The sequence below is a fragment of the Nycticebus coucang genome, chromosome 17 (assembly GCF_027406575.1).
Source record: "Nycticebus coucang isolate mNycCou1 chromosome 17, mNycCou1.pri, whole genome shotgun sequence".
In the NCBI taxonomy this organism is placed as follows: Eukaryota; Metazoa; Chordata; class Mammalia; order Primates; family Lorisidae; genus Nycticebus; species Nycticebus coucang.
Genome location: NC_069796.1, coordinates 85,564,692 through 85,588,923, shown reverse-complemented (window position 1 = coordinate 85,588,923; position 24,232 = coordinate 85,564,692). Strand labels below are relative to the sequence as shown.

At 44.0% G+C, this 24,232-nt stretch overlaps 1 protein-coding gene and 1 pseudogene across 13 annotated transcripts in view; one reads left to right on the top strand and one right to left on the bottom strand.

The window, feature by feature from the left end:
- Positions 1-24,232, top strand: part of TRMT44 (tRNA methyltransferase 44 homolog) — a 57,747-nt gene that overhangs the window by 12,117 nt on the left and 21,398 nt on the right. For 11 of the 13 annotated variants that reach the window (XR_008375205.1, XR_008375206.1, XR_008375208.1 and 8 more), the window contains exons 2-6: positions 6,270-6,384; positions 9,367-9,586; positions 11,187-11,255; positions 11,964-12,071; positions 13,196-13,267. Coding sequence is in view for 8 of the 13 variants with exons in the window: in XM_053566553.1 (XP_053422528.1) it covers positions 6,270-6,384; positions 9,367-9,586; positions 11,187-11,255; positions 11,964-12,071; positions 13,196-13,267 (584 nt within the window). In the remaining 5 variants the exon portion in view is untranslated. Of the gene's footprint in view, positions 1-6,152; positions 6,385-9,366; positions 9,587-11,186; positions 11,256-11,963; positions 12,072-13,195; positions 13,268-24,232 lie in introns of those variants that run through there. The other 2 variants (XM_053566559.1, XM_053566558.1) reach the window with 2 other exon arrangements.
- On the bottom strand, positions 13,274-17,707 carry LOC128568733 (cytochrome c, somatic-like; annotated as a pseudogene).

The window sequence follows — 24,232 nt, the reverse complement described above, 5'->3', positions numbered from 1 at the left end:
GCTTCATAACGTCCCGTAATTCTGACAGTGAACGTTCTGCTTTCTCTCTCTTCTTTTCTGCCTCTTTTACTATCTGAGTTATCTCAAAAACTTCGTCTTCTACCTCTAAATTCTTTCTTCTACATGGTCTAACCTGTTGCTGATACTTTCCATTGCATCTTTAAGTTCTCTAATTGAATGTTTCAGTTCCTTCAGCTCTGCTATATCATTTTTATATTGTTCATATCGTTCATCTCTGATTTGATTCTGTTTTTGGATTTCCTTTTGGTTATTTTCCACTTTATTAGCAGTTTCCTTCATTGTTTCCATCATTTCTTTCATTGTTTTCAACATGGGTATTCTAAATTCCCTTTCTGTCATTCCTAACATTTCTGTATAGGTGGAATCCTCTGCAGTAGCTACCTCATGGTCCCTTCGCAGGGTTGTTCTGGACTGGTTCTTCATGTTGCCTGGAGTTTTCTGCTGATTCTTCCTCATGGGTGATTTCTTCTATCTGTTTCCTTGCCCTAATTTTCCTTTCACTTCCTCTTGCTCTTTAAGTTCTCGTGCCTGTGGAAGTTGCGGGCGGGTTTAGACGATTGAACACATGCGACCACTTGCCGGTTTTCCACTGTTTTAGTCCTCCTCTTGGGGTCCAGAGGTCTCTCGCTGACTCCCTGTATCCTCTCAGGGGTGATGATAGGCAGATCCCACCAGCCAGAGATGCCTGGAGTCCTATATTCCCAGACTCACGGTACCCAGATGGAAGGAAGCTGTTACTGGGCTGCCATCTTGCTCCGCCCTCCCGCTATTTCTTTTCTTCTACTAGGTTTGGGGTTGGAATGTTCTTCCTTTTCCAGTTGCTTGAGATGTCCCATTAAGTTGTTAACTTCCTCTCTTTCCGTTCTCTCGAGGGAGGCTTGCAGTGCTATAAATTTTCCTCTTAGGACTGCCTTTGGGGTATCCCAGAGGTTCTCGTAATTCGTGTCTTCTTTGTCCAAAAATTTGGCAATTTCCTTCTTAATCTCATCTATGACCCAGCTATCATTCAGCATAAGGTTATTTAACTTCCATGTTTTTGTATGATATGCAGATTCCTGTTGTTACTGAGTTCAACTTTTATTTCATGCAAGGAATAATTTCTATTCCTTTAAATTTACTAAGGTTAGACTTGTGACCTAAGATGTGATCGATTTTGGAGTATGTTCCATGGGCCTATGAGAAGTATGTGTATTCAATTTTGTTGGGATGAAATGTTCTGTAGATGTCTGCTAAATCCAAATGTTGGATGGTTAGGTTTAAGTGTAAAATTTCTTTGCTCGGCTTCTTATTGAAGGATCTATCCAACACTGCGAAAGGAGTGTTGAAATCTCCGACGATTATGGAGCTGGAGGAAATCAAGTTGCTCATGTCTGTTAGAGTTTCTCTTATAAATTGAGGTGCATTCTGGTTGGGTGCATAGATATTAATAATTGAGATCTCATCATTTTGAGTATTACCCTTAACAGATATGAAGTGACCATTCTTGTCCTTCCTACTTTTGTTGGTTTAAATCCTATTGTGTCTGCAAATAGAATTGCAACACCTGCTTTTTTTCTGATTACCATTTGCCTGAAATACAGATGACCATCCTTTCACCCTGAGTCTATATTTATCTTTTAAGGCAAGATGTGACTCTTGTATGCAACAAATATCTGGTCTGAGTTTTTGTATTGAGTCAGCCAACCTGTGCCTCTTTAGAGGACAGTTTAAGCCGTTCACATTAATGGAGAATATTGATAAGTCTGATAATATTTTGGGTATCGAGTTTTTTGAAAGTCCAGTGGACATTTTTAATCCTTTTGCCCCTGTGGAAGTTGGAGTTTGATCAAAAGTTTCTGAGTGAGTTTACTTTTGTTGTAGAGAATTGGGCTGGTCATTAAGGAGGATAGGTCTGAGAATATCCTGAAGAGCTGGTTTGGTTATGACAAATTTCTTCAACATATGAATGTCATTAAAGTATTTAATTTCTCCATCACAAATGAAACTCAGTTTAGCTGGATACAGAATCCGGGTTTGAAATTTATTTTGTTTTAGGAGATTAAAAGTCGATGACCACCCTCTTCTGGCTTGAAAAGTTTCAGCAGAGGGATCTGCAGTCATTCTAATATTCTTCCCTTTGTGGGTAATGGATTTCTTACGTCTGAATTTTCTCCTTCATATTAACTTTAGTGAAGTTAATTATGATATGCCTGGGGGATGTTTTATTCGGGTTGAATCGTGCGGGGTTCTGAAACCGTCTGCTATTTGAATTTCAGAATCTCTTGGCATGTCTCGAAAATTCTCTTTCATAATTTCATGGAGAAGGGCCTCTGTGCCTTGCAAGGCCACTTCATCACTTTCAGGGATTCCAATGAAGCAGGTATTTGCCTTCTTTGAATTATCCCAGAGCTCTGTGAGAGAATGATCCGGTTTTGCTCTCCATTTCTCTTCCTCTTTGAGAGTTTGGGAGCGTTCAAAGCTTTGTCTTCAATGTCAGAAATCCTTTCTTCTGCTTGCTTCACTCTGTTACTGAGGGCTTCTAGTGTGTTTTTCAGATCTTTGAGAGCTGCAAATTCTTGCTTCAGTGAGTCAAAATCTTTGGTGGTTTTGTCTTTAAATTTATTGAATTCTTGAGACAACTTTTGAATTTCTCCTCGAATTTCTAATTCCAACTTTCGAATTGCTCCTCAAATTTCTAATTCCAAATTTTCCTCCATTCTATTAATCTTCTTTGCAATCCAAATTCTGAATTCGATTTCTGACATCTTGGCCAGCTGTTTATGAATGGAATATTCACTTATATCTGCCATATCTTTCCTTAGGGGGCATTGATCTATTCTGGTTATTCATGTTACCAGAGTTTTTCCGCTGATTCCGCCCCATGATTATTTTACACTGTTTCACTTTTCCCCTGGAGCTTTGTTGAGGACCCATACAGTGCTTCGGCCTGAAAAATTGGGGACCTGTTTGGTGTGGTGGGGCTAAGTGGTTCTGTCTTGTTTTCAGCTGGTCTCTGTCTGACCCTAGTGAAACAGTTACTCTGGGTTGAAGTCTCAGCTGTGGAGAAATACCAGCAATTAAGTCACCCCGCCCCCCACAGGTAACAATTGGAAAAGAAAAATCAAATCTTCCTACAACCACACACCCAGGGCACCTCTTGGATAGTCCTTTGGCGATTGGCTCAGTTCAAAAGATCTAAATCAGTTGTCTCAGTCAGCACCTATCTCATTGGGAGATTTTAAAAGGTCTCTGGCAACTAGATTGCAGGAGTCTGCTTACAACTCAAATATGACTTGCTCCGGTGCTCCGTGAAGTCAGGAGGACCCACCCAGCTAATAGATTAGTCTGGGAAGGTTGATGCCTCCTTCCCCACCTTGTACCTCTGTCACACCCAGTCACTTATAACCCCGCAGGGCTGTGACCCAGTTGCATCCAATGAGCAGATACTCCAGGGGTTTTCATCTGCCTGAATCACAAGGAAATCTATTGCTGCTCAGCCAGGCCGCTGTTCTCTGCCTCTGTCCAGCAGGGGGAGGTGAGGCCTGACATCCTTGGGTGCTTGATGGAGGCTGGGGGTGTTCACTCAGTTCCAGCCCCACCCCTGATTGATGGTACTGACAGAACAGAACAACTTTGCGGGAATTTGTTTCTGTCCCTGCTAAATTCTGCAGAAGAGAAGCTGTTTTGAGTTCCCAGAACCTGCGCCTCAGGCCCTGTCTTTGCTCCTGCAGGTTTGTATTCGCAGCACAGTCAGTTCTAGCCTCCTGCCTTTCTTTGTCTATAGGCTGACGATCCCCTGAGCACCGGGTGCGTATTAGGCTCAGTAAAGCAGTCCCCTTGGTCAGTCCGCACGCTCTGTGCGTGCGTTTTCTATTCCCTGCGCTCCACCCAGGCCAGTACTGCCTCAGGCAAACCCTTTATTCACGGGGTCTGCGTTTCCATCCCAGATCTGTTTCAAGGTGGTTGCCACCTTAGAAGATGCCTGGCCTCCTCTGGTTGCCCAGAGAGACAGGGGTGTGACTTCGGAATATCTGGGGGTGAGCCCTATTGTTGCCAAAAATGGGTGCTGCTCTCCGCCTCGGGGCACCACTGCTCTGGCGTGGTACCCTCTCAGCCGACCATCCTCTCCTCACTCTCTTGTTGCAGAATCAGCACTGACCTGCTGTAGTCCAGGCCATTGAGAAATCACCCAAGAATCTGGACTCCTGGACTCATTAGATTGAGAGGTTAGGAAAGCAGTGTCCTTGAAACTTTCACATGTAGCATTCACTGAAGAGGGGGTGAGGACTGGACGTTTTCTTTCTTGCTCTTAGGGAAGCAGTGTTCCCTTTATAAAAAGTGTCATTTTCAGGATTACTTTCCATGTTCAGCTCCTATAGGAAGGCTAACAGAATATGTAGGTCCTCTGTGGAGTATAGACAGCCTGATCTGCATTCTGGCTTTGCTGTGTGGTGTTCACTGTGCCTCAGTTTCTTCATTTGTAAAATGGGATAATAAAATCCCTTAGAATTGCTGGAAGAGTTAAGTGAAATTATACATTATAAAGTGCTTAGAAGTGTTCCTGGCACGTGGTAAGTGCCTCGGAAATGCTAACTGCTGTTTCTGAATAGTGGAGATGCTCTCTTAGGGTTATATATCCTTCTTGACCCTGTTCTAGGTAAGCTTACAAAGGAATTAAGATTAATGTGATTAAATCTTAACAGTTAGTAGCAGGCTGGGACAACACAGGAATTAAGAATTTAGCAACTTGAGTCAGTCAGATTAGAATACAATTTGGGGCTATGTGAATTTGGGACAGATTATTTAACCTCCTCCTTAATAACTCGATTTTTTCATCTAGAGCAGAGATTTTCAACTGAGACAGCTTTGATCCCCAGAAGTTTGTCATTGTTTGTAGACAACAGTGGCAACAGATTTTTGGTTGCCACACTGGGTGGAGAGGGAGGGGATGCTACTGGTATGTGGGGGTAGAGGACAGGGATGCTGCTAAACGTTCTGTAGTGTACAGAACAGTTCTCAACCATACAGTGATCCACCTCCAAATACCAGGAGCACTGAGGCTGAGAAATCTTGATCTAGACGGTGGTAAAATAATACTAGAGGAGAAGGTTGTAGTGTGTTTTAAATGAGATCATTCACAAAAGGCTGATGGATTGATGTCGGTCCTTGTCTCAGACTGGTCTCACTCATAGTGAAAGCTGTACTTCCATTTAGTTGAAAGGCCTCTGGGGCCTTGGCCCCATTACCCTTTGACATCCCTTCCCACTACGTGCCACCTTGTTTGTGGCTGTCCTCTGTACACGTGAGCTTGCTTCTGCCCCAGAGCTGTTGCATTTGCTGCTTCTCTGTCTGAAATCTCTTTTTCCAGACATACTGTGGCTCAGTCTGTGACCTTCTCCTGCTTTCTGTTCAGCTGTCATGTTATTATGGAGGACTTCCCTGGCTCCCTGTATTCAGCAGCAACACCCCGACTTACCTGATTTACAGTTTCTTGTCTCCCTTTGCTGCTGTCAGTCTGTCTGTGTGCAGTCACCCTCTTTAACCTCTACTTCCTTTTGGCAGCTCTTGTTCTTTTGGGTTGCTGGGGAAGGTAGACTTCATTTATGCCTGCTTGGTTTGTGAAGTGAGATACACACTCATTTTTAACTGGGATTTTGATTTTGTTTAATATCAAAGGTAAGTGCAATTTCTGGTGGAGATAGAAATTCATAAACCAAACCTAAGTATCCACACAAATTGATATGATGCTGTAAATGTAGCTTAGGAATATGTCACTCTGCTTATATTTTAATGAGAAGGTGAGTGCAAAGTTTCTGCAAATAGTGAGGGCTCCACACAACATGAAGCCTGGGTTATGAGAACCTGAAATGTTTACTTTCCTGAACTGGCCTCTGACGGTTTAGCAGTGTTCTGTGCTTCTCATGTCTGAAGGTCAAGGTCAGGCTGTAGCAGACACCTAACTGGGACAGAGGTCTCCACTCTGACAGGCTCCTGTTAGCTGGCTCTTCCTTCAGGTCCTGGCTCATAGGTCCCCCAGCAAATAGCTGTTGAGAATAGCTGCTGGGTGCTTTGCACGTTCTGGGTACTGGGTGGTTGCAGTGACAAAAGCCCCTCCCTCCTGGAGTACCATCATAAATAGAGTGCTGGAGAAAGCCTCTGAGAGATTGAAAGTGTCATAGTTTATTCTTTATTGTTTTTAATACTGGTTCTGATAAGACACTGAAATAAACAGTTAGAAATTGTCATCCTTCTCTGGTTTTTTTTTGCAGATATCTTCAATGGAGCTGTCACTTTTTTACCTCTGGAAGAAGATGATGAGGGGAATTTAAAAGTTAAGATGAACAATGTGTATCAAATTCAGCTCAGTCATTGCAAGGAAGAATGGTAAGAACTGAAGGCTGATTCCTGTTGCCCTGTGTTATGGTTTTGATCTGTTATTTCTTTAGGTATCTGAAAGGTTCTGGACCGCTGAAGAGCTTCAGGTCCCGTCTGCTAAGCAGTGTGGCCTGTAGGGCTGCACTTAGTAGTTGGCACGGCCGTGGCATGTTTTTCTTTCTCTTGCTGCCTATCCCTGCGTCTGGGGGGTCGTAGCCTGGCCGAAGTCTCTAGTGTCTACCTTCCACATACCCTTGATAGCAGCCCCAGGTCAAAAAAGATGAAATCCTTTATTATTTTGTTTTTTTGGGGCCGGGGCTGGGTTTGAACCCACCACCTCCGGCATATGGGACCGTTGCCCTACTCCTTGAGCCACAGGCGCCGCCCTATTTTGTTTTTTGTAACTTGTTAATAGGAGGTAGGTAATGCTTCCTTTTGCAGTGGATGTTCAGTAAAGCTTATTATGAAAGTAACAGTTTAATATTGTAAGAACCCTTAATTTCATATGCTATTTGGACCTGTATGAAATTTAGTTTATACCATTTGTTGTTGTTGTTGTTTTAGAGACAGAGTTCTACTTTGTCGCCCTTGGTAGAGTGCTGTGGCGTCACAGCTCACAGCAACCTCTAGCTCTTGGGCTTAGCAATTCTCTTGCCTCCACCTCCCGAGTAGCTGGGACTACGGGCACCCGCCACAATGCCCGGCTGTTTTTTTGTTGCAGTTTGGCCGGGGCCGGGTTCAAACCCACCACCCTTGGTACATGGAGCTGGTGCCCTACTCACTGATCCACATTTGTTGTTGTTTTTTAAGCAAAAACGTCAGAGGAGGAGTAAATTTACTTATCACTGTTTTGGCTGATGTTTTCCTGAGTGCCACATTCAGCTTGTGCTTTCTAGAACAGTCTTGGGCGATGAGTCTGTAACCAGAATGGGTTTGCACATGGCTTCCTAGAAAGCAGCAGGATATGGTGGGGAGAACCTGGTTTGCCCACCACGGCATGGTCTTGGGTGTGTCGCTCTACCTCTGTGGCCGCAGTCTTCTCACCTATGAAATGGGCTTAATGATTCCTGAGCCTCTGAGGAGGCGCCTGGGCTGAGTCTCACAGGGACCTGTTGCAGGTTGAAAGCTTGGCGAAAACACTCAGGCCCCAAGGACAGAGCCCCCCTTGGGAACTGTCCGAGTGTTGCCCAGAATTGTCACAGGAACCTACCCTGAGGTCACGTCCTGTCAGTGAGTTTGTGTTGCAGAGTGGGGAGTGAGAGCGGTGCTGGGAGTCGTGCGATTTACCTGTGGCAGTCACCTCCGTGCGTGCTGATGCTGCGGTTGTTTGTCACTAGGCTCTGAAGGTGACCCCTTTCCTCGAGTGTAGGGAGAGCACCTAGCACGGGGCCTGGCAGAGGAGGCGCTTGGGGTGCGTTTGCTGCATTGGTGTCACCTTCACTGTTCTTTGACAAGCCAGTGAGGATGTGGCTGCTGCTGCTTGCCTTCCCTAGTTGGTATTTCCTGTCATGGCCCAGCAGCAGTCCCTGGGCACAGCTCGAGGCCAGATGTGTTGCATTCTAAATGAGCACAAACGAAACAATCTCTGCTTTTCGTCAGTGACTGCTGTGTGCCCGGTGTGTGCTGGGCACTGGGCATACAGTGGGGAGCACGTCTCATGGGGGAGACAGCACGTGCTTCCAGGCCAGCCAGTGCTGCGAAGAACACTAAAACGGGTAAACAGGACACTGGCCCTGTGTCCCCTCATTAGAGATGACAGTGTTGTCCTCATGTATATGGTGCTTGGGAAAGACCTCTGAGGAGGGGACAATCAAAGGGAGGCGTAAGTGGATGAGGGAGGAGGCTGCCTGGGGAAGAGCATCACACCAGGGTGGAGCAGGGGACACTGCTGGGGCACATCGTGTGCAGAATGTGTAGAGGCCACTGAGGTTAGTATCAGGCCACACAGGAGAGCCTCTAAAGTGAGACACACAGGCCTCACAGGCCAGAAGCTCAGCTAGGCTGTGGAAAAGGTTCTGGCCTGCTCAGGGGTGCGTCTCTTTGGAGAATCTTAGGAGATTGGGTTGTGTTCCTGTGATGTGTTGTGGTGCAGAAAACCTGAGAATCACAGCTCTCACCAGACTGCCTACTGCTCGTGGTTGTCCCCACTGGTGCCATGCCACCTCTCCCCAGTGTACCTGTTAGGCCTCCAGCTGGGCCCCTCATCCAGCAGTCTGGTTCTTTTTATTAGGGATGCCTGTTGAATGTTACCTTTTTTGTAGCTTTCTCTCATCTGCCTAGTAAACTTACTGCTCTTTTGCCTCCACTGGGATTCTCAAAAGCAGCTCTTGGGCAATGTATTGTCATCTGGGTCTGTTTGTCTCCGCCAGCCACCCCGTGGGTTGCGAGCATCCACTCATGTATTGAATACGCAGCTAGTGAGGGCCTAGTGTGTACCCGGTCCTGCTCAGAGCTGGGGTGTAGCGTGAGCAAAACAGGCAAAAACCCTGCCCTTGTACCTCCTGGAGGTGGAAGACACACGAGAGAGAAAATAGACCTGTACAGGGACCGTGTGTGTCCTCTGTCTTTGTGACTGAGCCCTTAGCGTTCATACAGGTTGATATGTTGTGAACCAGTCTATCTGTGTTTCAGTTGCATATGCAAAAATGCATAAACAATAAAAATGTTAGGAACTGTAGATGTTTTAGAATCTGGCTAGTTTGTGCATGAAGGAGAAAGAAGGAGGGGCTTTACCTGTTCAACAGTCTGATGGGAGTCACAGGCTGTGTATGTGCATTTTTAGCTAAGTTTGCAAAGAGAAGAGGGATTCTTTGTGCTTTTTACATGTTTTTCTTTATTAGATGAAAATTCTCTAGTTTGATTGCTTTGTGTTTTTGGTAAAATATTTGGTAATTATAAATGTTTTAGTTGCTGTTTTGGTAAATAATTATATAATTTAAAAATAAGAATTAAAACTAGCTCTGCTTATTCCTGTTTCTCTTACTTTTAAAGGTTCATGTCTGTTTTAATTTTCTGTCCAGAAGGATGGCATTCAGATGGAATTCTGTATCCCAAACCCCCCTGGCTTGGAGAAGAATTGTTGGCCAAGTTGGCCAAGTGGTCTGTGGAGAACAAAAGGAGTGAATTTAAAAGCACCCTTTCCCTCATTTCCATTATGAAATACAGCAAAGCTTACCAGGAACTTAAAGAGAAGTATAAAGAAATGGTTAAGGTAATTCTGGTGGAAAACATCTGTGATTCCCCCCCCACCTCCTTATTTAAATGAGGCGATACTATGCATGATCAAACTGCCTGGTAAAAATTGCCTGTTTTTCCTGTGAACCTTCTAGTTTTATACAGATGCAGACATCAAGTCCAGGTATACCCACTTAGAGTTACTTGTTATATGCTGAACTTTGACATACTTAGTGGTGCAAAAAAAACAAAAACAGAGGTAGATATGCTATGGAAATGGATCTCTTTTTGTGTATTTTTTAGGAAAACAAAAGGGAAATACTAACATTTAATTTATAGTGAATTGAGCCTTGATTAAATGACTAAATTACCATAATTCTTTAGTATAGACTTATGATATTCTAAGAAAATATATGAAAAATTAAGGTACAAAAGAACATATTTCCAAAAAGGAGACAAAGTTTGTGATAACATGTCCTTAATATATAAGTTGTAGAAAGACTGTAACAACCAGCGTTGTGTATTCATGCTGAGAAATAAAGCGTTGCTAATGTAGTTGAGGCTCCTTGGTCCACTTAGTTCACATCTGCCTCCCTTCTCCTAGAAGGAACCACAGTTATCGTTTCCATGTATTTCTTTAAAAAGTCACCTCCTGCTGTGTTACAAAGCACCCTAAAAGTCACGGGCTTAACGCATGACCATTCATTGTTGCTGAAGCACCTGTGGGTCCCCAGGGTTGGCTAACAGAGGCTGGACCCGCACTTCCTTCAGGCCTTGGGTGGGTATTTCTTCACTATCTGGTTAACTATTCAGTGTCTTCAAGAAGATACTTTTTATTTTCCAGCTTTTAAGATTATCTTTAGATGGTTCATGTGAATTATCTAATGCATTATGACTGGAAATAGAAATTCCACCATTTAATATTGGCCATGGATTTTTCTCTTCTACCAAATGCTGGTTGTGTACATTACTGATTGTAAGAGTGACACCTACTTTACCTAACAACCACAATCAGTGTAATCTAACTCTTTGTACCCTCAATGAATCCCGAATAATTAAAAAAAAAAAAAGTGAGATCTTACCTTTACACAGCTAGTGCTACCCAGGGTTCAGAGCTCCTGGTGATCACCCTGCGTGACGGTTAAAGCACAGGCTTTCTTCCTCCTTCAGAGCACTGCTGGGTCAGAGGGCAAGCGCTGGTCTCCTGCTCCCTGGGGAGGCTTCTCCCCACCCCCCGACCCCCTGACCCCCTTTTCCTGTTCATTACTGTCATGTACATAAACAGCACAGTGGAGTGGAGTGTTTTCCCCCAGTGTCCCCTTGCCTTGTCTAAACATCTTACATTTTCTTTATTGCATAATCTTGCTTTGGATTGTATTGTCTGTGGCGTGTCTTATGTACAAGTAGCATCGTATTTTTGTGTATCTTTATGTAAATTTTTTTCTCTTGTCTTTTTTTTTTTTAACTTGAGCATATACTATCCCAATATATGTAGATTTCTTATTGTAAGTAACTGATCATGAATTTGTGCATTCGAATGAGCTGATGAGACTTGTTTTATTGTACTATTAGTCTAGTTTGATTTATGCTTTCTGGGGATACTTTCAGGATTAAGAATAATTTTTGAAAATTTTTAGGTGTGGCCTGAAGTAACAGATCCTGAGAAGTTTGTATATGAAGATGTGGCTATTGCTACATACCTGCTGGTAAGAATGTCTGTAATCCAAGCTCATCTGGCGTGGGCGAGGGTTGCCGTAGGAGGTGCCACCGCAGTGAAGGGCATATCCCAGACCTGTAACGTATGGTGTTTACATCTCTGGTCTGCAAGTTTGGTTACACAGGGAATGGTTTTACTTTGTGAGGGACTTCTGCATGAATGTAATGACATCCTGGTACGTCCATGACTGGTGGTGACTGGGAGGTACTGGCTGGTGGGGAGAGGGGAAGGTCTCCAGCCTTGGCCTGGGGCTCTGACGTCTTGCCTTAGTCTTGTTTTTCTTATATAAATAAAGAAGTTATCTAAATAGACTAGATACTTTTCAATTTCCTTTGAACTTATAATTCCCTTTGACTGTTTAGAAATAGCATCTGTTTTTGATTATCAAAGTATATAAAACTGAAAGGATGCAGAGAAAGCATAAAGAAACTAACAATAATCTATACAGGTCTTACCCAGAGGTGACCACTTGTGGACTCTTGATGGACCAAGAAAGCTTTGATGTGTGTACTGAGCATGGGGCTGACTCCAGCCACCTCAGAGTGGACTCAGCGGCTGGCCCCTTTGCCTGCATCGCCTTCCTTGGGACTTTTCCATCCTACTCTGTTTATAGCCCCTGGTGGAATTTGTATCTGAATTACTCTTGAAAAGAGTGAATTACCAACTGGCTTTGTTTTGTTTTTTTCTCTTTGCTAAGATTCTATGGGAAGAAGAAAGGACCAAGAGGGGAGTAACTGCCAAGCAGTCTTTTGTTGACTTGGGTTGCGGCAACGGGCTCCTGGTCCACATCCTGAGCAGTGAAGGGGTGAGGCCTGACTCTGACCTGCTTTAGTAGCTTGTCCACAGTTTCTTCAAGTTGGACACAGGGTTCCCCGACATCATATTTGGTTGGTACAGTCTGTGGATCTAGAATCAGCTGGGCCTTCAAAGTCATGACTTTGAAGTTGAATAAAGTTCTGAATAAAGTTTGAGTAAAGTTCTGCTAATTTGTTAAACAGCACATAAAATGAGGGAAATACACATCTCATTGAATTGCAAGAGGAGGTCCAAGGGATTATCCCAATATAGGCCTTTAAAATGAAAGGCTGTCTGTTGATAGCATGTATATTTCTGCTATCAAATTTTTCTTTTAAAAACCGACCATTTCAAGGAACTGGAAGGAAGTAAAGGGTTTAGGTGGATTCTGGCTTTGAGAAGCTTCAATTCCAGCTCAGAGGACTTAAAGGATGTGTACGCACAGGCACAACGTAAGGCAGCACGGTACTGGGCTTTGGGCCCATTTTCTGGATGTTCACCTGGTGCAGTAGAGGCAGTCAAGTACTGAGAAGAGCCGCACACAGCCAGCTTGGCTTCCTGTGCCAGCAGCTTCCCACCATCAGCTCTTACCCTTCCTGGACTGTCCAGTGCATTAGGTCCCATTGCTCCTTGACCCAGAAGTGAGCAGAGCAGCTTTACACTGTAGGATGACACAGCTAGAATTTGAAACCCAATCTTGGTGACCCCAAGCTGATTTTCTTCCTGCTGTTGCTTTCTGCTTATGGGATACACATATTTGACCACAGCAGTGGGAACTTGAAACAGTTGTTACGAAATGCACTTTTTGAAGTGTTTTAAAGAGTGAGTTTGTATTCATAACACCTGTGAACAGATGGAAATGTTCCCAGACTAAAGGCCACTGTGGTCACTTGACTCCATTTCTCTCCTTAAAGATTCAAAATGGCCATTAGCAGAGCACAGGTTTTTATATACGCAGGAAGGGTGTGAGTATCTAGATGTCAAATAGCTGAGAAACTGCTCGTGCCAAGCCCAGATGCTGAGCGTCTCTCCTGTTCATTCTGGGGGCAGTGCCTGCAGAGCTTTATGTTGTTCTTCCTAATATGTTATTACGTACAAAACTTAACCTTTGATTTCTACAATTAATTATTTCAGCATCCAGGCAGAGGGATTGATGTCCGAAGAAGGAAAATCTGGGACACGTATGGACCTCAGACTCAGTTAGAGGTACCGCCTTGGTTCATGTGCTTGATGTAACATGCCTTAGCCCCTCGTGGCAGTTGTTTTAATGAGTGTCCTCTTTGTATAGGTTGATCAGAAATGATAACCATAAACCTTCATGTTAATGTAAGAGCTCTGGAATTAGGAAAAAAAGAAAGATGAAACTTTATACTTTGCATAGCCTCTGGTTAAACTAGAGAAAGGACACTTACCTCCAGCCAGAAGTACTGTCTCCTCCCCATATCTGCTCGGCAGCTTGCATCTTGTGTGGAATTTCCTGTGCTGCTGCGAGGGCTGTGGACGTGCCCTGGGTTCTTTGCATTTTCTCCAAGACCTAACACTCTGGGGGCTTCCTGGCCATGAAGGGCAGTGGCCGAGTCAGGGCTAGGTTTGGGAGGCAGAGGGGAATCGGAGGAGGGCATTTGACTCAACTTGGGGGCTCTGAGAAGGCTTCTTGGAGCCACCTCATAGAGCTTTGTCTTCAGGGGCAAGTTGGGGGTGGCCAGGTGCTCAGCTTAGAGTTGAGGTTGTCGTCTGCTGGATTGTCTCTGATACACAAGAGGTGATGTGTAGGGTGGACCGTGTGGTTTCAGGGAATTTCTCTCATACTTTTGGGCCAGTCTTTTTGATTCTTCACTTTTCCTTTTTCTAGAACTTGAATGAGACATTCTTATTTTTCTTAATGCCCCTACCCAGAGATAATCACTCTTTTATTCATGGTCACAAATTATGTACACTTAAAAAAAAATACATTTATGACCATATTATATATAAATTTTTTTTAAATGATTTGTCTTTATTATATAAATTTTTTTTAATGTTAAATATTTTTTATTTGACATTACACATAAAACAAACTAAAATGCCTTTTAATAAATAAAAGGCAGCATTTTAGTAGACCCAGGGAAATTATATTGGCGTAATAAAGATCAAAAGTACAAAGTAAACATTGCTGCCTTCTCTCCAGCCCTCACCTTTAACAGGCTAATGAACACCAATTAAAACATCAGTGAGTCTTGCTTGGTTCTGAGACAGAGAGGGGATTTCCCCAGTATTTAAATATATTCACATAATCAGTTATATAAATCTTAATATAAAACCAATCTTCAATAGGCTTTGGGATGGCAATTTACTATCTTTGTGAAAAGGTAAACATCGCTAATTAAATCTGAACATATCTTTAGAAATGGAAAACAGTGATAGCATTTACTGAACTGGAATCACTATCAAAATCCAAAAAAACGATCATACTCATTTAACCACAAGCCAGTCTTAGTTAAACCGGGACTGTCCAACAAAAATATTCTGTCACTCATTCATGATCTGAATTCTGGTAAATGAGACCAATCAAATTATGGTATACATAAAAAAAGCCGTGAGATATTTCTCGTTTGTAATAAATAAGGCAACGGCCATCTATTACTCATTTGTAGCTTTTTTGAGATAAGCTATCAGGTCTGCCCTTTCTCCCTTCTTCTTAATGCCAGCGAAGATCATTTTTGTTCCAGGGATTTACTTCTTGGGATTCTCCAAATACTCCATCAGTGTATCCTCTCCCCAGGTGATGCCTTTGTTCTTGTTGGCGTCTGTGTAAGAGAAGCCAGCAGCCTGACCTGTCTTCCTCCCAAAGAGACCGTGGAGATTTGGCCCAGTCTTGTGCTTGCCTCCTTTTTCCACAGTATGGCACTGGGCACACTTCTGAACAAAAATCCTCTTTCCTTGCTCAATATCACCCATATTTAATTCTCTCTTTGGTTGCTGACAGTAAAGTTCCGAGCTAGAAGCCGGACGTCCTGCTCTCTTAAGTCCAAGGACACGTCGGTGTTTATAAATTTTTGACCCTGCCTTCTGTTCATTTAACTTCCCATTTTAGGCATTTTCTGAAGTCTTAAGCAATTATTTATAAGCCTTTTTTAAAATGGTTGACATTGTGTTCCATTGAATTGTATGTATTATAACAACAATGTAAACAAGTTCAGTTGACCCTCAACACAGGTTTGAACTGCACAGGCCCACTTACATGCATATTTTTTTCGTTTAAAAATTGGAAAATTTTTTTGATGTTTGCAACAGTTTGAAAAACCTTGCAAATCTGTAGCCTAGAAATATTGAAAAAAATAAGATGTATATTATGAATACATGAAATACATTATAGATACTAGTTTATTTTGTCATTTACTACCATAAAATATACAGAAGTTTATTATAAAAAGTTGAAGTTTATTTATTTATTTTTTTGTAGAGACAGAGTCTCACTTTATTGCCCTCAGTAGAGGGCCGTGGCCTCATACAGCTCACAGCAACCTCCAACTCCTGGGCTTAGGCGATTCTCCTGCCTTAGCCTCCCGAGTAGCTGGGACTACAGGTGCCCGCCACAACGCCCGGCTATTTATTTTTTGGTTGCAGTTCGGCCGGGGCCGGGTTTGAACCCGCCACCCTCGGTATATGGGGCCGGCGCCCTACTCACTGAGCCACAGGTGCCGCCCATAGTTGAAGTTTATTATAAAAAGTTAATCAAAATTTAATTCACACACAGGCCATACATGGTGCTATTTCCAGTCAAGAGAAATGTAAACAAATGTAAAGATGCAGTATTAAATCATAAGTGCATAAAATCAGTACGTACAGTACCACTGTAGGGATTTTGTAGCCACCTTCTGTTGCTATTGGGGTGAGCTGAAGTGTGACGTCTGCTTAAAGTGCCAGGAGATGCTAATCATCTCTGTGTGAGCAGTTCATCTTTCCAGTAAATTGTGTAGAGAAGTAGAAAGTGACCTCCTGTGGAATTTTCATTATGTTTACTGCAGTATTGTAAACATTGAATAACACAGTGGGACCCATATGAAGTGCCACCAGCGGTGCTGGAAGTCTTCCCAGGAAGCAGAAAAAAGCCATGACATTACAAGAAAAAGTTGACTTGCTTGCTGTGTCCTCTAGATTGAAGTCTGCGGCTGTGGTTGTCCACCATTTCAGGATAAATGAATCCAGGGTCAGGAATGCCCTAAAAACAAGAAAAGGAGATTTGTGAAGCCTTTGCTGCAGCTGTGCCAGCAAGTGCAAAAACCTTGCACTTTGTGAGAAATAATTTTTTATCTTTAATCGAAAACGCAGCTTTTATGTAGGTACAGGATTGTTAATAAGAAAGGCATACTGTAGAACTTTGTGTGAAAAAGTGAAGTCACTAGATGACAACTTAAAGCAAAAGGAAGGTGAAGGACCTGAAGCTGAAGAGTTTAATGCCAGCAAAAGATAGTTTGATAATTTTAGAAAGAGATTTGGCATAAAAAATAACAGGAAAAGCAGCTTACCCTGACCAGGAGGCAGCAGATGAGTTACCAGATGCCGTTAAAATGGTTGAAAAGAAAGGATATCTGCCTGGACAGGTTTTAAATGCAGATGAAAGAGCCCTATTCTGGACCAAAAGGAAATTAATTAATAAGGGAGAGAAGCAAGCACCAGGATTTAAGGCAGGAAGGGATACAGACTACTGCTTTGTGCAAATGCAGTGGGGTCTGTGATCCTGACAGGCCTCACCTTTCAAGCTGCTAACCCCATACCTCAAAGGGAAGAGGTGAACACCAGCTGCCAGGCTTCTGGTTGTAAAGCAGGGAGGCCGGGAATACAAGGACATTCTTTCTAGGATAGTTCCATTGGTGCTGTGTCCTTGAAGCTAGGAAGTACCTTGCCAGTTTGATACTGGACAATGCCCTGGGCCACCCAGAGTTCAACACCAGAGGTGTTCAAGTGGTATACTTGTCCCCAGACCCAGCATCTGTAATTCACCCTCTAGATCAGGGGATAGGAAGGACCTTTCAGGCTCATTACACATGGTAGTCTGTGGAAAGGATTGTCAGTGCTATGGAAGAGAACCCCAACAGAAAGAACATAGTGAAAGTATGGAGGGATTACAATGTTGAAGATGCTGTTGTTACAGAAAAAGCCGTGAAAGTCACGAAGCCTGAAATAATAAGTTCCTGCTGGACAAAACTATAAGTGTGTTGTGCATGACTTCAGCAGATTTACAGCAGTCTCTTTACAATCATGAAAGAGATTGTGGATGCAGCAAAAAGGTTGGGTAAAGAGTTTCAAGATATGGATCTTGAAGAAATTCAATAGCTAATAGACACCATACCAGAGGAAGAGACAGGTGGTAACTTGGTGAAGGTGCTTCCGAGCCAGTGCCAGATGATGGAGAGAGGACAGAGGAGAAGCCGTGCTGGGAAACAGACCAGCACTAGACAGCCTGGTTCCTCCATCACGTTAGCCAAGACTGCCTTGGACAGTTTTGCAACATGGACCTTTCTATGATACGGGCATTGAAACTAAAGTAAATGGTGGAAGAGGGATTGGGACCAGACAGGAACATTTTTAGAGAAGTGAAAAAGCAAAAGTCAGACAGAAATTATGACGTATTCCTGTAAAGTTACATCAAGTGTGCCTGCCTCCCCTGCCTCCCTCCTCCCCTGCCTCCCCTGCCACCCCTGCCTCCCCTGCCTCCCTCCTCCCCTGCCTCCCTCCTCCCCTGCCACCCTCCTCCCCTGCCTCCCCTGCCACCCTCCTCCCCTGCCTCCCTCCTCCCCTGCCTCCCTCCTCCCCTGCCTCCCTCCTCCCCTGCCTCCCCTGCCTCCCCTGCCTCCCTCCTCCCCTGCCTCCCTCCTCCCCTGCCTCCCGCCTCCCCTGCCTCCCTCCTCCCCTGCCTCCCCTGCCTTCCTCCTCCCCTGCCTCCCCTGCCACCCTCCTCCCCTGCCTCCCTCCTCCCCTGCCTCCCCCGCCTCCCTCCTCCCCTGCCTCCCCTGCCACCCTCCTCCCCTGCCTCCCTCCTCCCCTGCCTCCCTCCTCCCCTGCCTCCCCTGCCTCCCTCCTCCCCTGCCTCCCTCCTCCCCTGCCTCCCCTGCCTCCCTCCTCCCCTGCCTCCCCCGCCTCCCTCCTCCCCTGCCTCCCCCGCCTCCCTCCTCCCCTGTCTCCCCTGCCTCCCTCCTCCCCTGCCTCCCCTGCCTCCCTCCTCTCCTGCCTCCCTCCTCCCCTGCCTCCCTCCTCCTCTTCCACCTCTGCCACCTGGAGGCCACGAGCCCAATCCCTTCCTTTCCGTCAGCCTATTCAGTGATGGTGAGGACGAAGACCTTAATGATGAACCACTTCCATGTGATGAATAGTAAATGTGTTTTCTTTTCCTTATGATTTTCTTTGTTTAGAGATAGGATCTCGCTCTGTTACACAGGTTGGAGAGCAGTGCCCTGGTCATAGCTCCTCATGGCTACTGCAACCTCAGACTCCTGGGCTCAGGTTAATCCTTCTGCCGCAGCTTCCTGAATAGCTGGGACTACAGAAGCATGCATATCACCACACCTGTCTACAGATCGGGTCACTCGCTATGTTTCTCAGACTGGTCTTGAACTCCTGGCTTGAAGCAGTCCTCCTGCTTTGGGCTCCCACAGTGCTGGGATTATAGGCATGAGCCACAGTGCCCAGCCCCTGATGAGTTTCTTAATAACAATTTTTTTCTCTAGCTTACTTTAAGAATATAGTGTATAAAACATATATAAAATATGTTTTCATCATTGCTTCATGTTATTGGTAGAACTTCCTGTCAATAGTAGGGTTATTTTTGTTTTTTGTTTGTTTGTTTTGTTTTTTTTGCAGTTTTTGGCCAGGGCTGGGTTTGAACCCACCACCTCTGGCATATGGGGCCAGTGCCCTACTCCTTTGAGCCATAGGCGCCGCCCAATAGTAGGTTATTAATAGTTAACTTTTGGGGAGTCAAAAGTTATATGAGGATTCTTGACTGTGAGGAGGGGTCAGTGCCCCAACCCCCATGTTGGCCAAGGATCAATTGTATGGTAAGAAAGGCTGCTAGTTACTGAGTGCTATGTGCCGATGCCTTTATGAAGACGTGTGCTTGAACTGTACTCCTCACAATAGCCCTAGGGGTTTCCTGCTCTCATCTCCATTTTACAGATGACAAAACCAAGGTGTACTTGGAGAGGTTACGTCACCCAAATAGACAGCAAGTAGTGAAAAGTGTAATTATTTACTCAACTCTTCTGTTCTTGACATCTGTTTTCAGATTACAAATTAAGATCCATAAATCTTTATGCATGCATCTTAGTCCACTTAAAAACAAAAACAATTTTCTTCAGCTGGACTTTAAAGGTTTTTTTTTTTTGCAGTTTTTGGCCGGGGCTGGGTTTGAACCTGCCACCTCTGGCACCTGGGGCCTGTGCCCTACTCCTTTGAGCCATAGGTGCTGCCCAAAATTAAAGGTTTTTGATACGTATTGCCATAATCTTTTTCAGAAAGTTTCTACTTCAATTATACTTTTATGTCAAAAAAAAATTTTTGAATACTTTAAGGGATGTAGGCAACTAAACAGGACAAAAAAGAGAAATATGTATCAAATATTTGCGTGCCTGCTACCTGCCAGGCACTCCTAGGTGGAAGTAACTCAGCAGTGATAGAGAGGTCCTGCCTTCCTGGTGGTGGGAGGTGGGGGGCCAGACAACCCACCAGTGCACCATGTGCACATTGGGTGGGGACCAGTGAGGAGGAGACATGAAGGGCTGGGTTTGCAGCCAAGGGGCAGCCAGGGACAGCCTCACCACTGGAGGAACATAAAAAGGCGGGTGGGGTGGGGCTAGACTCAGAAGCCCTTTGGAATTGGGACTGACAGCAAATTTGCATGGGCTGTCTGGTAGCCCTGGTTAGGAGAGCTACCTGCCCATGGGGTTACTGTGAATTCAGGTAAGTCAGAGCTTGGTTAAGAACATCTCTGGCTTTTCCAGGTGTTGAGGACAGAAAGAAGTGGCTCTCTAAAGGGAAAGAGGTAATGTGTCACATCTCTGGGAGCATTCCTAGGACACATCACTGTGGGGTGGGCTCTGGATGCTGACCTCGAGGTGGTGCTGTGGGCGTGGCTTCTTCCTCGGCAGTGCTATGGGTGTGGTTTCCTCTTGCTAATGTAAGGACCAAATTAACTCCATTTTGTTAAAACTAACTTCATCTTGTCCCTCAGTCTTCATTTTGCAGCTGCATACCAAAGGCGTTAGGCAACCCGCTCCCTCCCCTGACCCCCGTCCTTGTCCCATGATCCGCGCTTTTACACAACGTCTGCTCTGAGTGCGATAAACAGCACTTTCCAGACAGCCAAGGACAACTGCTCGGTCCCCTAGCTCCCCCCACTGTCAGCTCGCCTCAGGGGCTCACCTCACACCCCCTCCCTTTTTTCTTTTCTGTACACTTAAAACCTTCCTCCTTTTCAACGGGACTTCTCTGCTCTCCTGCTGTGTCAGGAGCAGGAAACCCAGGCTGGAGTTTGTAAATAAACAACCTCTTGCTTTTGCATGGACTTGGTCTCAGAGTGATTTATGTGGGGGATCCGGACTCGGGCACAACACTAAGTGGTGTGTGTGTGTGGTGGGTGTGGCTTCTTGTGGCAGTGCCGTGGGCGTGGCTTTTCCTTGCTAGGTGGTGCTGTGGGCGTGGCCTGTCCCCTGCTGGGCCGTGCTGTGGGCGTGGCTTCCGGCCTTGACACTCTTGTTGCCCAGCTGCTCCGACGGCCTCGGTTCTGCCCCTGTAGTTAAATGCATAGGGATGACTGGGTCATAGATTCTCATCTGCCAGATTTGAAAAGTAAAGTATTTCCTTTCTGTCATGGAGAACTCGAAGAATGTATAAAAGTAGGCAGTCGCGTAATGGCCCCCATGTAGTCCTCAGCCAACTGCCAAGATTCTTTTTCTCTCAGACCACCCCTCCTCCATTAGCACCAGCAGCTGTTTTGAAATAAACCTCTGGTATCTAGTTTTGTAGAGTTAGGAGTAAAATACTAAATAGAAAATAAAATTTCTGATATTATTTTTATATTTTTTGTTGGCCTCACCACCTTTTAAAGTTGAGAATAATATTTAAAGAAAGAAAAGAGATTGGTGGAGGGGAAGTTTGATGCAGCTGCCTGACATCTCTTTATTTGCCTTTTTTTTTTTTTGCTACATGTGCTTTGTTTTATTCTATGGGGATTTGTGTTTGCTTATATATATTCATATAGTAAATTTAAAGTGTTTTTGAAATAGTTAAGGAATGGTGGTAAACTAGTAGGTGCACTAGGGAGGTTCTGCAAACATGTATGCAGACTAGATTCTTACACACTTAACAAAATTGGGCTCTAAATGAATGAAGAAAGCAAAATGAGTGGAAATTTGGTTGATTTCCAAGTTTCCTATGTCCCCAGGTGAAAAAGCAAAGTAATTTCCTGTGTAAGATATTCAGACAGCAATTGAATAGGTCTTCTCTTTAGGTTGTGGTCCTAGGGAAGAGCTGGCCTGGTGTGGGGTGCCTTTGGAGAATGGATAGATGGTTCTAGTTCTTTATTTGAGGTTCCTGGCAGCCTGCCTTAAACTTTTCTGTGGGGTCATCCTGGAGAAACTTACTCCAACCACTTAGTCGCTGCTAATGAGAATTCTGTATTCTAATAACTTGTGTAGTTCATTTTTTTCTCATTACTTCTGAACCTTACGTCTTAGTGCTAGAATAGTTGTGCTTATTCTAGTGTTAAATACAAGGGGTAGAGAAGCCATGTTTCTTTTGCACTTTCTGACCTAGAGGAAATGGCCAAAATGAGAGTGGTTTTGTTGCTAAGTGCATGTTGTTTAATTCCCAGTAAATTATTTCTTCCCAGTCACAGTTGAGTGATTTGCATGAACAAATTGATCTAGAAATTCCAAGGCCAAACATAGGATACTTATTTTTTTTCTTTCAAAACCTCATTTGATTGTATGCAAGAGTGTATTAAATAGTAACACCTGTTTATAACAATAGCATTGTGGTGACCACAAATTGTCTTAATTTTGTGTATATATGAAATAGAAATATTGCAATTTACTGTGTTCGAAATGCTGATTGAAAATTTTTATAAAACAGTTGGCATTTTGTTTTATGCTACTGGCAAGATAACTGTAAATGTGAATGTGGAATTAGTAAGCATAAATTACATGGTAGTTAATTCAAGCCATTTAAAGAGACAGATGGGCAAACTTGAGTCTAGAATAAGTGGGAATAAAGAATAACCATTTCCCAGGGCGGCGCCTGTGGCTCAGTTGGTAAGGCACCGGCCCCATATACCGAGGGTGGCGGGTTCAAACCCGGCCCCGGCTGAACTGCAACAACAAAAAAAAAAAATAGCCGGGCGTTGTGGCGGGTGCCTGTAGTCCCAGCTACTCGGGAGGCTGAGGCAAGAGAATCGCTTAAGCCCAGAAATTGGAGGTTGCTGTGAGCTGTGTGATGCCATGGCACTCTACCGAGGGCCATAAAGTGAGACTCTGTCTCTACAAAAAAAAAAAAAAGAATAACTATTTCCCAAGGTTTGATTTTCCCGCTTGTAGATACGCATATATTCATGAACAATACTATTTTTAGCATTTTAACATCTATGTAAATAGAAGCACATATGCTTATCAAAGAGCCAGAAAGATTATAGAATTTCAGTTCTTTATTTTTTATATATCAGATCTGCAAAGATTCTTGTAGCTTTGTAGGTTGTCATCAGGAACGGCCTTAAACAGTGAATGTTGTTATATTATCTTCCCCGTTTGCTCTGATAAGGGAATAGAATTCTGTTTGCTTCCCTTAGGGATTCATGTTATAACTTTAAGAAGATTTTGAATGGTTGTATAGTCTTTTTTTCTCTGTCTGGTTCTTACCGAAATTCACTATTGAGATTGTTGATTTCAACAATTAATTATGACTTGCCAGTTATTAGAAAGGACAGGGTGTTTTTTAAGTTTTCTTTTTGCCCGTGTGTCCAAGGCACAACACAGGCATGGGCCAAAAGCCAATCTGAGATAAACAGGAGATTGCTTTGTAAGGTGTTTACTTCTTAAATCATAAAAGCTATTCCTAGCTTAACTACATAGTAAGAATGGTTAAAGTGCTTATTCAGAGGGAAGTGCGTAATCACTTTCTGAGAGCTTACAAAAGGTTAATAGCATAATGCTAAGAAAGTATGTGTATGTGCCTGTGTGGACGCATCGTCCATCTTTTCACAGACACACTTTTGTGTAGCTTGCCCAGCCCTTGCAGCTATGCTGGGTAGAGGGATTGTGTGCTCAGATCAGTTTCAGACCTGGCTGCTTTTCATCCACCCACTTTTCATGCCATTTCCTGCTCCCATATTCTGCCAGAAGTAAAGCAGTTCACACATCCCCACTCTCTTATAGCACCTTTTTATACTTATGTAAAAATTATGTTCTTAATTATCAAAAGACTAGCATTCAGAAAATGCTGTTAGTTTCTCCTGTGATTTCCCTAGAACAGGGGTCCTCAAACTTTTTAAACAGGGGGCCAGTTCACTGTCCCTCAGACTGTTGGAGGGCCGGACTATAGTTAAAAAAAAAAACAAAACTATGAACAAATTCCTATGCACATTGCACATATCTTATTTTGAATTAAAAAAACAAAATGGGAACAAATACAATATTTAAAATGAAGAACAACTAAAGTTAAATCAACAAACTTACCAGTATTTCAGTGGGGACTATGGGCCTGCTTTTGACTAATGAGATAGTCAATGTCTCGTTCCATATTTGTCACTGCTAGTGTAACAAGTGATGCAAGTGTGCATCAGGTAGTCCCAAGACTGAGGGGGGAGTGAGAGACAGAGAGGAGGGGAGTCGGAGAGTGCCGCACACATTCCACACATGCGCACTGTAGCAGGACAGGCAGTGGTGGCAAAAACACCCGGAGGGCCGGATCAATGTCCTCGGCAGGCCACCTTTGGCCATAGTTTAGGACTCCTGCCCTAGAAGTTGCCCATCTTCCATGCCCTCTAGGGCAGGCACATTCACTTCCTCTCTGCTGGTGACTTTTGCAGCAGGTGAACTGTAGCTCCACCGCGTTTGAATTTGAGCCTTTGTCCTCCTGTGTGCTGCTGACTCAGAGCTTTGCAGTGATTTGCTAATTATCCAATCCTGTTTTTGTGTTACT